General features: G+C 40.1%; 1 protein-coding gene across 1 annotated transcript in view; it reads right to left on the bottom strand.

Annotated features, from left to right (window-relative positions):
• VAT1L (vesicle amine transport 1 like) overlaps positions 1 to 12,740 on the bottom strand; it is a 63,727-nt gene that overhangs the window by 49,630 nt on the left and 1,357 nt on the right. The window contains exons 2-3 of the mRNA XM_009647196.2: positions 6,548 to 6,677; positions 1,955 to 2,170 (exon numbers count right to left, since the gene is read on the bottom strand). Coding sequence (XP_009645491.1) covers positions 1,955 to 2,170; positions 6,548 to 6,677 — 346 coding nt within the window. The remainder of the gene's footprint in view (positions 1 to 1,954; positions 2,171 to 6,547; positions 6,678 to 12,740) is intronic.

Below are 12,740 nucleotides of genomic sequence, written 5' to 3'. Positions count from 1 at the left end.
GAGGCATTCTCCCCAGCGTCATGGCAATCAGCTTCCTACCTTGCAGGCCAGCCAGCCCCATCTCCCTCTTACATACAGCCCCCCCGGATCACACACAGACCTGTGTCGGTTATTGGCCAACTTGGCTATTCTTCCTGCATCTCTGATCTTTCCCTTGGTAACTCTGTTTTATTTAACTACTTAGCAGGTGATAAATCTGGTTTCTCCTTGTTCTCCTGGCAGCCAACCAGGACCCATCTTTCCTTTAGCTTCTCTGAGAGAAGGTCCAGAAGCAGCCGTGGCAGAGGACCAGTCAAAAGCTGCTCATTGAGCATCTGTGATAAAAGAAAGGAAGCCAGCAGCTCCTCACAGGAGCAGCCCAGCGCAGAAGTTGGATGCTAGTGAAAAAGACCTCGTTAGAGTTGGTAGAGCATTAACAGCGCTTCAGGAAGAGAAGGGAGAAATAACAGAGGCAAGTGAGGTTAGAAAAAGGAAGAGAGAAAGAAATAAATTTAGCAAGGATGCTTTATCTTAATAAGGAGGAGTAGTTCATTTTCTCTGGATACACACATATGCCCAGGGATTGCTTTTGGGTGTTCTGCTAGTTTTGTATGTTCAGCCCAGGTCTGTACAGTGTCAGCTGGGCAAGTGGCCTTAAAGCCTAAGCTGAGCCCTCAATTCCTGCAGAATATACAGTCCCCCTAAATGTGTGGCCTCATGTTGCTTTAACAGTCCTAAATTCCACATTAAAAGATTTAATATTAAAGAACAATAAAGTCAGCCATAACGCTCTAGGTTGTACTGTGCCAAAGCATAATACGATTATAAATTCCATTCATCTACAGAAGTATTCCAAGAGGACCATTTACTGCAAGTAGGATTACCGTTAGCTAAAAATACTTTGTACAGGGAACTCATGAATTTATTCCTTTGATTACAGCCTTCTTTTATATGAGAACCTGAAAGAAGGTCTAAGGGCATAGAATTAGAGATAAGGTGTTTGGGGCTGCCCACCAGACCTCAGCAGACAACAGAATGCCAATTTGGCATAAATAAGGCTAAGAGGAAAACAGAACAGATCCTCCTATTTGAAAAGCTGAGATCTGCTAATGTTCTCAGGTCATAAAATCTGCCTTATGGAAAAGGACTGCATAATTTCAAATGTGAACAATCCCCCCTGTTAGTATCTTAATATTTTGCACAAGCTTAAATATTTTCCAAAGGAGAGAGATTTTCCCAAAAGATAGTTCAAGGAACTGGTAACACAAAGTGCTAACTTTTTATTTCATTGTGTGGCCTGGTATTCCACCAAATTCATCCTGCTGTTGCTTTGCCCATGCAACACAACACCCCCTTACTAATGATCCAAACTATGAGATGCAGCAGCCACCACTGACTCAAATTCAGCATTTGTATATTTTTCTCGGGGCTGGCATGATAATGCTTTTCATTGCTTTCAATTCCTCTACCACAAAGGGGGAGGGAAAAAAAAAAAAAAAAAAAAAAAAAAGTCTTTCACAGAGAAAGCATCACACACACTCCAACAAGGTATTTGCAGGAGTATTCCAAGAGGGCCATTTGCTGCAAGGAAGATTATGGTTACCTAGAAATACCTTGTGTAGGCAGTCTATTTATTTATTCCTTTCATTACAGCCTTCTTTTACATAGAAGAAGTACAAGGTACATAATTTCAGGAATGCAACGTTCGGGATAACACTTGCTCCTTGGTCTCTGACAACCAATTAGGGGTTTTTGGGTAGAGTTTATTATTGTTAGAACATTTTTATTTCACAAAAATCTCCTGCCAACAATTCACATCAGCGGTTTGATGGGAAAGCAGATGCAGTTCCTCCCACCGCAATCCCTCACATAGGGAAGTCTGATATCTGCAGGGTCTGGCTCATTTCAGAAATCGAGATGCATCAGACTTCTTCAGTTACTTGATGACAAGAAAGTAAGAAAAGTTCCAACTTACCACCCCACCTCCTGCCGAGTGAACCAGCACAGACATGCCTTCTCTTAGGTTAGCAACTTCAAAGAGCATCATGTAGGCAGTTACAAAGTTCATGGGAAACGCAGCAGCTTCAGAAAAAGTCATGTCATCTGGGATCTTGTAGACAAATTCTACTGGGGTACATACTACTTCAGCCCATGCATTGTAGTTTACAAAAGCCATGACTCTGTCTCCAATCTACAAAAAAGGAAGAAAACAGTGGCTGCAATTGAGACTGTAGAGAGCAACTTGTAAGACCCGCAACTCTCCCTGTTCAAGCTGCGGGTCACTGACTGACTGTGAAGATAACACTGCTCCCCTTCTTTGGCAAAACAGCAGTTAAGCTGCCCAGCTTTGGGCTTTTACTATTTTTTAATTGTATTCATTTAGACAGTTCAAATTAATAAAAATATTGAAACAAAGTTAAAGCCACCTCTTTTTTGCTACACTGCTTCTCTGATGGAGCAGTCTTCCATCATCACTAATACAGATCATCTTTTGCTAGCAGAGCTCCCAAATAACAAATGGGGCTGTAAGCAATGAAAGCTGCATTCTTACTAATAACCAGAAAATTTGCTTACAGAAAAAAGAAAAAAATAAGAAAAAAATATTATAATTATATTGACGAGATGCATGGAATAAACAAAATTACATCTAAAATAATTTTCACTTTGTTTTCTCAGTCTTCACACTGATTTAGAGCTACTTTTCCTCTCTGTGGATTGAGAAGGGGGGGCCTTATACTCTGGTAGATAGAGTACATGACAGGGTTCAGAAACCACTCATTTAGAAGATAAAACCATCTGTATCCACCCTTTATTTTTATTATCTTAATAACTGATTCTACCAAAACATTTCCTTGATTGTCAGTTCTACAGCCATGTGTCAGAGCAGAATTTGATCCTATGACTTCGAATAAGCCACCTGAAACATCAAAAATATATCATAGAATCATAGAATCATAGAATGTTTAGGGTTGGAAGGGACCACTAGTGGTCATCTAGTCCAACCCCCCTGCAGTGAGCAGGGACACTGCTAACTAGATCAGATTGCTCAGAGCCCCATCCAACCTGGCCTTGAATGTTTCCAGGGATGGGGCCTCCACTACCTCTCTGGGCAACCTGTTCCAGTGTTTTACCACTCTCATTGTAAAAAATTTCTTCCTTACCTCTAGCCTGAACCTACCCTGTTCTAGTTTAAAACCATTTATCTCTGGATTCTGAAGCACTACTAAGCCTACAAAGTGAATTTGAAGGGGTTTAAAGGAGCAATGAAATATTCCCTTCAAATACAACATTTTTCTACTCAATTTCTCTGGAAAATATATAGTAGCAAAAGGGTATTTCACTACGGAGAAATAAAGATTTTATGTTAATGTTAGATACAGACAGTTGCCCCTAGGAACCTTTCAAAGGTCCAGGCACATCAAATTCATATGTTTGTATAATGCCCTTCATTGCAACTTCAGGTTTTTAAAATGGAGATAGTGACTCCCCACAGATGGACAAGAATAACAACAAGGCAACTGGAGCTCTGAGGCTCCTGCAGGGGTACAACCAGGCTTTGAAAGCAACACTCGTGTAAAAGTGGAAATGGATCTGCTGGGGCTGCTAGGGAGAGCCACAGCAAGCAACCGTTTGGCCAATATGTGTTAAAACCTTCATAGGCATGACTCTTAGAAGCTCTCAATGATGGCTTGTCCCCAGCAGCCCCTACGCATCTTTTACCGTGTCTTAGACCTCTTTGCCTTTCTATATCACACCAACAAATATAGCATCCTTAACCACAAAAGGAGCTCTTCAGTGGAGCCACAGTATAAGTAGTAAGGCAGGAAAAGCATCAAACTTCAGGACTTTGTGTTTTAACTAGAACGAACAGAAGCTGTCCCTCTAAAATACCTTTGCTTATCTGCCTGATATTCTCTACCTTACATTCTACTAATACCCACTAATGCTTTAGAAATACTACAGGTTGTTCTAGGACTATTTCAACTCTATTCCACAGCAATAGAGTAAAGCACAGCACTTCAACCTTCAGGCAAATGTTTATAGTACAAGCACATTTTGGTCTCCCAAGTACTTGTCATCACTTTGGCTTTGGAATATTGCAGGTTTGCTAAAAGCTAAAGTGTTGCTGACAGTACTGAAGGGTTTGTCTCTTTTAGAATGAGGATGCTGAAACAGAACCACCATTCCCATCTCACCGAAATGCCTCCTCCTTTTGAAAAACACATTCAGATCAACAATGCGTCACTGGTAACCACTCTGTGGTTCCCTTTTGTGGTTAGAGAAGCATCTAAAATCTAAAGTTCACTAGGATTAATTAGCAAAGATGTTCATATGTCCTATACCCTTGCAAACAACCATAAATGATTACCAAAAAAGAATGCAGAGAAGTCCCTCTTGGTGATTCCCAAGGGATTTCTTAGTAATAATAAATACCATGTTTTACTACAAACACTACTCAGCGCCTAGTCATCATGTCTGATTAGGCTGTAGCTCCTGAGAATCATCCCCAGAACTAAGGAGTTACATTCGAGCTCGGTAGAAATGAGCTTTTTCCTGATTAGGCTGTAGCTCCTGAGAATCATCCCCACAACTAAGGAGAGATAAGGCCTACACTCGAGCTCGGTAGAAATGAGCTTTTTGTTTTAATGGGAGAAGGAATAGGTATTTACACCATTATTCCACAAAAAAAGGCTTTCTTTCAATGTAAAACATGTTCTTACATATCGCTGCCAAAAGAGACTGTCATTCAATGCTGTCATTTGTCATATGATAACGCAGTCACAGCAAATGAAGACAGTGAGTGGCTGGCACTGTCTCAGTTGCAGTATCTCAGGTAGTACAAACCAAGGGCCAGTAAGACACATTTTTCCAAAGCATGAAATCCCCGTGACTTTAATGTGACTTGAACAGGGAGAGATCTACAAAGGGCAAGAAGGTCAGAAGATGTAGGGTGCAATCTTTGCCCATTCCTGCCATGGCTATGGACAGTGGTAACAGTGTATGTCAGGAGACAAGCATCTGGTGTGCTCCTACTCTGTGCAAGAAATCCATAAAGGAACTGACAGAACGTTCTTCCTCATGGTGCATCCTCCTGTTGATGGGTTCCTACCTGTGCACAGCAGCTATTCTGAGTGTCCACCCTTCCTCTAGATCACTCAAGCACAACCATGGCTATGCAGATTATACGCAAAAAATAAAATACCATGGCTTGTTTCAATTTCAGGGAGTACACCAGAGTACAAACATGTTCTATAATCAGAACAAAGATATAACTTTAAGAGAGACCCCGTATGTTCAGTCAGGTGCAATGTTATTCAAACAAGCACCATATGCTGTAGCCTCATGGGTGCCCTTTAAAAATAGCAAGAACTTTTAAACTGAGAATGCTGATCTAGAGCAGACTTTCTATAGACCTTTCATAGAATATTCTTTGGTATGGAGTGTAACTATAAAACACAGATACTAGAGCAGAACAACTGAAGCAATAGAGTTCTTCAAACAGCAAAGTTATTGTTTGTCACAAAAAGCATTGGAAAATTTTGACTTGTTTCAAGGCAGAGATGGGGCAGGAGTGGGAAGGCAGAGAAATGTCCTAAGAAGAGCTCATCACTGAGGCCATACTAGAAACTAAATTGGCCATTATCTTTACTGAATTGAGAATTTTTACAGGTCTTCTAGAACAGCAAAAATGTTACCTTTAAATGAAAATATTTTAGGTAATTGCTTTCTTAAGATCAAGATACAATAAGAATTCAGAAAATGCAATTACTTGATAACATGACTGACTCAGCAAATAGCTAAAATGATAGAAAAATTTTGAAATAAAAACTGAGTTAATGCATGTCAATCTTATCTACTTAGGAAATAAAAAGTGCAAGATTGGAGGGAATATAGATGTTAAAATCAGTAATAGAATGGGAGGTAGGACAGAATGCTGTTTATATGTAATAGGAGACACCAAAGAGTACATAATGCCAACCAGTTATGAAATATACATTATAATACATTAACTATTTGTCATTTATCACTATTCTGTAAGGTGAAACAGATCCTTTTGCTGAGTGATCGGAGTAAGTCACATACCCAGAATCGGTGTCCCAATTTTATCTGCGCCTCATGAATGCACATGGTTGTAAGAAGCAATACTTACTGTAGATGGGGGGCTCGTTAACTCAAGATCAAAAGTTGGAACTAGAATCAGCAGTGCATGGGCTTTGAGGAGCAGAGCAATGATGACAGCACACATGGCCAAGAAAAGAAACTTAACAAGTTAACTCCACCTCTGTTAATTTCTTAACTGCTTTCCAGTTCCTACTTCACCATCAGGATACGCACATGGCACAAGAGACTTTTCAGGAAGGATTTGAAGGAAATGACAGTGATGGCTTTAGAAACTAATTCAGGAGGTCATTCTCATGCTTGGGAAGCAGCAAGGAAAAATTGCCCTTTCCAGTCTCAACGGGGTGGTGAAGGCTGCTGTCGCTGGCAGACAAGAAGGGATTAGGGACAACACACTCAGTGAACTGGTGATTATGTAGTCTTGCTCTGCAAATAAAGAAAATATTACCTCAAATCCTTTCACGCTATCTCCAAGAGCTTCTACAATTCCAGAACATTCAAAGCCAGGAACAAGTGGTGTCTTAGGAGGGTTGTCGATATTCCCCTGTCGCACCATCAAATCAATAAAGTTCAAACCACTGTAAAACACAGGAAAAAAATAAAATCAAGACTATTTTCATAGCTCAAAACAGAGGAGGAAAACTTGATGTGAGCAGTGGGAAAGCCAGAAAACTTCAGGGCAGCCTTAAAAAGCTGGGCTCCACAGGGTAAGAGGGATGCAGCAGACATTCACATTCTTCCTGTGTGGAATAGACTGACTTTACACTGTGCTGTACAGGCCTTGGGCAGAAGGGTACACGTGCAAGGCAACCACATCTGTCATTAGCCCCAAAGTTTACAAGACTGTTTAGAAGTCACAAGTAGAAATTCACAAAGGACATATAAAATTCAACACAGTGAAACATTATGATTTCCATGAATGCATTACTAGCTGACAAATAAACCCAGTTCTATTTAAGAAGAAAACCCCAAACCTCACACATGATAGATGTTTTGGGCCAAGAGCAACCTGATACAACTGTCCTAAGCTCTGATGTGACTCCAGGAATAAATCTTGCATTCATCCCAGGCAGGAGTCCAAACTTTGATATGAACTTATTAAGTATCAGATAGGCTGTTGTTTTAAAACTGTTCCTGCTGGATCACTCCCGTACAGTTTTGCAAAGGTTATTTAGGTCTTTGGAGCCCTCAGAGTTGCTGCTTAGAAAAAATGCAGTAGTCTCAGTTTTGCAAAAATCTTTGCTTTGTCTTTTATATGCCATCCGATTTTGTTAAGTAAGTTTTTGTGGTTTTCTAGGCAGCCACAATAAAAACAACCAAAAAAGGTACCATTTATCTACTGCGTGCATATACCGATTACTGGCACAAATGCCATGCATAGTTAAAACTTCTAAAACTCCTAACTAGCTAAAATATGCTTCAGTATTAATCCATTGTTCCAAAACACAGTCCTGTATTTATTGTTAGCTGAATTTGCTGCATACTACTCCCCCGATTCCATGAAGCTATGCACACAGCCAGTCCTACTCATGCATATGATACCAGCAACTGCTTGGATACATAAGATGACTGATATGCACAAGTATTTATAAGATGGAGCTTTAGTCAGATACTAATCAAGGCACAAACAGATTGAACAGACCCAACAAACAAAAAGACAGAGTAGACACAAAGCGTAAGCACAAAGACAAGACAGCATTCATGAGATGTAGGTCACTGGGGGAGAAAAAAAAAGGAAATTCCACCGAATGTAAATATCTGTAATTGTGGTGGAGGTTTTAAGAGCAACCTTAACCTGCAACTTTTAACTCTGTCAAAATCATGTTTTTCAAAAATAATCTAGAACCTTGCTTTTACAATCTAGCTTGACAAACTCAGGAGAAAAATTAAAAAAAAAAAAAAAAAAAAGAATCAAACTAAAACCCTAAAACCAACCCCAACATGCTCATATGTAAAGCTCATAACATTAAACATATGGAAGGTTAGGAGGGGTTTGGCACAATTAAGTTGGGAGCTTTGAAATTATTTCAGAAAGGCCACTTCTTATCCAGTGGCTAAGACCACCTTCTACATCATCACTGTAATGTTGATAATGAAAGAGAAATTCCAAATAACAAAACACTTGCAAGGCAGTCATCATTTGGGGGGATAGGGAACAAAAACCACCACAAAACTAAAAACCCCACAACATGCATGGTGGCAACCATTCTCTGTGTACATTAACTTCAGTGATGATCTTTTGAATACATCTTTTCACGCTGTGAGCGTTTTACAAAAATTAACTTTTTCTACATTCCTGCAAGAGAAGGCAGCTGGAGGCAGAACTGTGATGTGGAAACCTGTGTAGGAACACCCAGCGTGACATCATAACAAGTAGGCAACAAGCAGACAGATGGATATGGCAAAGACCATAGCCATTTGATAATGACATATTATTACAAATACATTATTGCAGGTCTTTCTAGAAGCATTCATTCTTATGAAATAACTGGTCAGACAATTTTTGAAAGGGCACATATTCGGTTTTGCATCTAACGACGTAATACTAGCAATTCAGCTCTGGTTTAGTTCCATTTCTCTTTGGTCTGCCTCAATAAAAGACAGCAATATTAAATAAGATAGGGAGTTCATCTCTATTACAATGAACTTACAAGACTTGATACTAGAACAGGTGTGATAAGGAGAGGAACAAGGTATGTAATGCCCAAGTCACATGCTTTTATCGTTTTAATTACTAGCTGGAACATAGAGCGCTGATCAGCATTTCTAATCATTTGTAGTCACTTTCCAGAGAGTTTCCCCTTCATTCACTTCAACTTTTAAGATCCTACATCTACGTGTTGTCACATCCCTGTTACTCTCATACATGCATTTGTTTCCATTCTTCTCCACTTTCAAATAAGGACAGAAATAAGTTGTTTTATTTTACCTGCCAAATTGGAATAAGCCTTATCAACACCAATAGACCCGAAAGCACAATTATGTTATATGGTAAACCCAGCAATTTACACTAGCTTTTTTTTCCCCTTTGAATAACCTGGCAGGCCCAAAGATGAAAGGCTAGTTTAGTAACTACCTCCAAGACACCCAACCTTATCAAGTCCTTCATTGAGATTCAGCCTACAGCAGACACAGGAAAAGGGAAGTTTGGCTGCACAGACTATCACAAGAAAATAAGTCTCATGAAGAGTGATGGGTTCAGAGAATAAGCACAATTTATTTCTTGGATCAGTACAAACCAGTATAGCCTGTTTGGGTGTGCAGCCAGTGAAAGTGACTCCTGAACTTCAAGTAAGGGCATATGCAGAAGGAGAAGTGTAAATGCAAAGTGATCCAGTGACAAAAAGCACACAATTTCTTGTAGTCATGTGTTTTTAATCCTAAATCAAGAGCTGGATGCAAATGAAGATAGGGAAGGATATGAATTACCAAGATCAATACATTGACATAGGGCTTCTGCAAGAATCTTTCTGTGAAAGAGCAGGGATATTGGTGTGAGCTGCATAGACTGAATTACCTGTGCATGTCTGGAGGCAGTTTATCAGACACAGAAGTGTCTTTAAATCTGACTTTGTAAGTCTGCAATGCTTTGCCTTAACACCAATTCTGAGGATCTTGAATATTATTTCCTATACTTGTGGTTTAGCTTTGCTGCATTTTTATTTTCTCAGTGTGGAAAGTCCTGTGGATAGAAAGCTGTATTCTAGAATTCTTTCACCATCAGACCAGCAACAGTCAACTTGGTTCTCCTTGCTCTGTCCCATGCACTCGAGGATGCCCAATACCTTCCATTACAAAATACCAAATCATGCAGACCATCCTTCGCACTTTTGTTTGGAGGGGTGCTGCTTCTGATCTGTCTTATTTCACTGTAAGGTTCCAGTGAATCCAGTTGATTACTGGATTTAATGGAATACAACAGAGCAAGTAAGAGGACCACTAAGTTTTATATTCTTAAAATCTTAGCTCTTACCCCAAACAGCAAATTGCCCGACAATCTTTAAAAAGAAAAAAAAAAAAGGAAAGGTTTAAAATTATCAGATCTCATGCTTTTCATCCAGAAATACCCACAGTGTATGAACAAGACTGCCTTTAAGAACAAAATTGATACACTGTTCCTTACTCTGCTATACTTAGGATTTCTTTTATTTGCTACCACTTTTTTTAAAGTGCTGTTATCTCACAGTCACAGAGTCAGAAGGGTCACTTCTGCCTCATTCCTCATGACGCACATGTATAACGGCACAAGGAAGAAATAATTGTAACAGAGCAAAGAAAAATAAAGGGAGGTAATTGCAGGACACCATTCCTTATTCACACACGCTATCTGAAATACTGCTTCGGTTTGTTCTAGCTACTGTCTGATCTTTTAAACAATACGTATACTGGTGTTCTGCAGACTGCAAATTACAATACAAACAAATACAGCAATTTCAACTGCTCCATCATTATCAATCAAAAATTATTTCAGGAAATATGCAGAAGCTGTGACTCAGCTTGGACATCGATGGCTGTTCCATTTCTTAGTCACTGAATGAGGCTAACAAATGACTCATCTCAGCTGACACATTTTCAATTGGATCATTGATATTCCAGACCTTTAAAAGAATTATTCATCTGTTTTAGCGCTAAGAGCAACATATCCTCCATCTCCTCCATTTATAGTACCATACTACAAAATGTATACATATCATTTAACTGGTGTATACATACGATTCAACTGGCTTCATCCCCCAGCGAATGCAGAGACCACACAGAACTTGCACTTTTTACTGATGTGTATTTATCATGCATGCACACATTCTTCTTAAAATAAAGATTATTTTTCTCTACAAGTTGGTGGAGAAAAATAATCATCATCTGTAATGACGGTCAACTGCAAAACTGATTCAATTAAGACCATTACTTGTTATGTCTTACTAGAGCAGCCCACCTTTGGCGCGTTCAGCGCTGCATGCATTAACACGTGCATGCTACACTGGGCAAAGCCAGCAGACATTTTTCTCACTCAGTCTCCCAGACTAGACCGCAAGTCCATCATCATCCTGATCAATCTTCTGTATTTACAGACTCGGGTCAAGAAGATCGGCAAATTGATTTTGCCTTGTTTGGAAGCACACTTTGGTGACCTGATCGCATTTCAGCCCATGGCCATTTCCAGCCAGGAATGACAAGCAGATGCTATACAGCCTACAGGCTCCTCTGGCATGAAGGGAAGCTCCCGAAACACACGTGGTACTGTGCAACCTGGCAGTAACTATGAAGCAGTTGAGCAGATCTACTGATGTCAAACAGCAAGCGTGCAACTCGCACAACTCACTAGTGATAATGCAACCCTGGAAAGCAACTGTAGTTGTAGCAGAGCTTAATATTTCTGTTTTACGGCCAAGTGTTCTTTTGCAGGTAACTTGCTATGTGATACACATGTATCTACTGCTTGGATGGAAGTGGAATTCATACAGGTACTGGGAAGTGCGGTAAACCCCTCAGGCACTTAAAGGAATACGTCCACGTGCTCAGAACATTTTAAGTTTTGCATGTTAGCTTTTGTTAACTCAATGGCTGAAAAAAAAAATCACTCTGAAAACCACACAGCCTATTCTCAAATGGAATTATAGCCCTGCTTGTTAGCAAAATGAGCTACCCAGCAGTTACTATGCTACCACTATTTCTTATATTCACCTAGCACGGAATTTCTTGCATTACCCCTTGTGACTAGTAAAGAAAAAACCCAAACAAATGAGAATGCAAAAAATCTCAGCCCTTCATTTATTAATCCTCATTCAGACTGACAGATATCACTATTTTTCATGGGCAACACCTTGGGGGGCAGGAGGAAGTACTCACATAGGTCACAAACCTTATGATCCCTGTGAAGTACAGGATGGAAAGCTCAGTGTCTGTACAGGCCAAGACATTCAGCTACATTAACCTACTGGGATGTTCCAGGATCTGAGGCACATTCAGGAGATACATGGTTCAAAACAAGCTCACTGCCCCATACCAGTACAATTTTTAATGCAAGTTACTTCTAAAATAAATAACTTGGCCTTCACCTTGGCATTTATCTTCCAGAAGCACCGTGTTTTCACATAGCAGAAGAGGACAACAAAAGATAAATCTCTGCCTAGGCAAAATTAATTTGGTCTTTGGTGCACATCAAGTTGTGTAATAAGATCCTAATGTTGCTTCTGTCACTTAAGAAAAAAAGCCCCTATTTTCATGCAGGAACATGTGCACTGAGAACCAGCTATCTAGGAAGAACAGCCTGCTCCAATTGTCTGGGAAAAAAATTAGCCTTCTAGGAAAGCTGGTTTCAGGATGTCACCAGATTGCTAGCCACTTGTCAACTGGGCACGGGAATTAACCACTGGTAAGTTATCCCCAGCTCCAGCTACGCTGTCGCGCCAGCTCCAAAGAAGAATTACGATGGCTGAAGTAAGAGATTCCCAGGAGTAAAACAGCAGCTAGTACCGGGAGGGGAAGGGACAGGTGCTGAGCACCGCATGCAAGCTGGCATCCACATTTCTCAGAACGCAAACGACAAAACCCCGAACGCAGTTGGCCAGTTTTTTGCCCCCATTTCTCCCTGCTGGTACCGTGAAAACCAACGACAGCTCCTTCTCCTTCGCAGCGGCTGC

Source organism: Egretta garzetta, unplaced genomic scaffold (assembly GCF_000687185.1).
Source record: "Egretta garzetta isolate BGI_Z169 unplaced genomic scaffold, ASM68718v1 scaffold39, whole genome shotgun sequence".
Classification (NCBI taxonomy): Eukaryota; Metazoa; Chordata; class Aves; order Pelecaniformes; family Ardeidae; genus Egretta; species Egretta garzetta.
The sequence above is the reverse complement of the archived record's forward strand: the minus strand, read 5'-3'. Positions and strand labels throughout refer to the sequence as shown.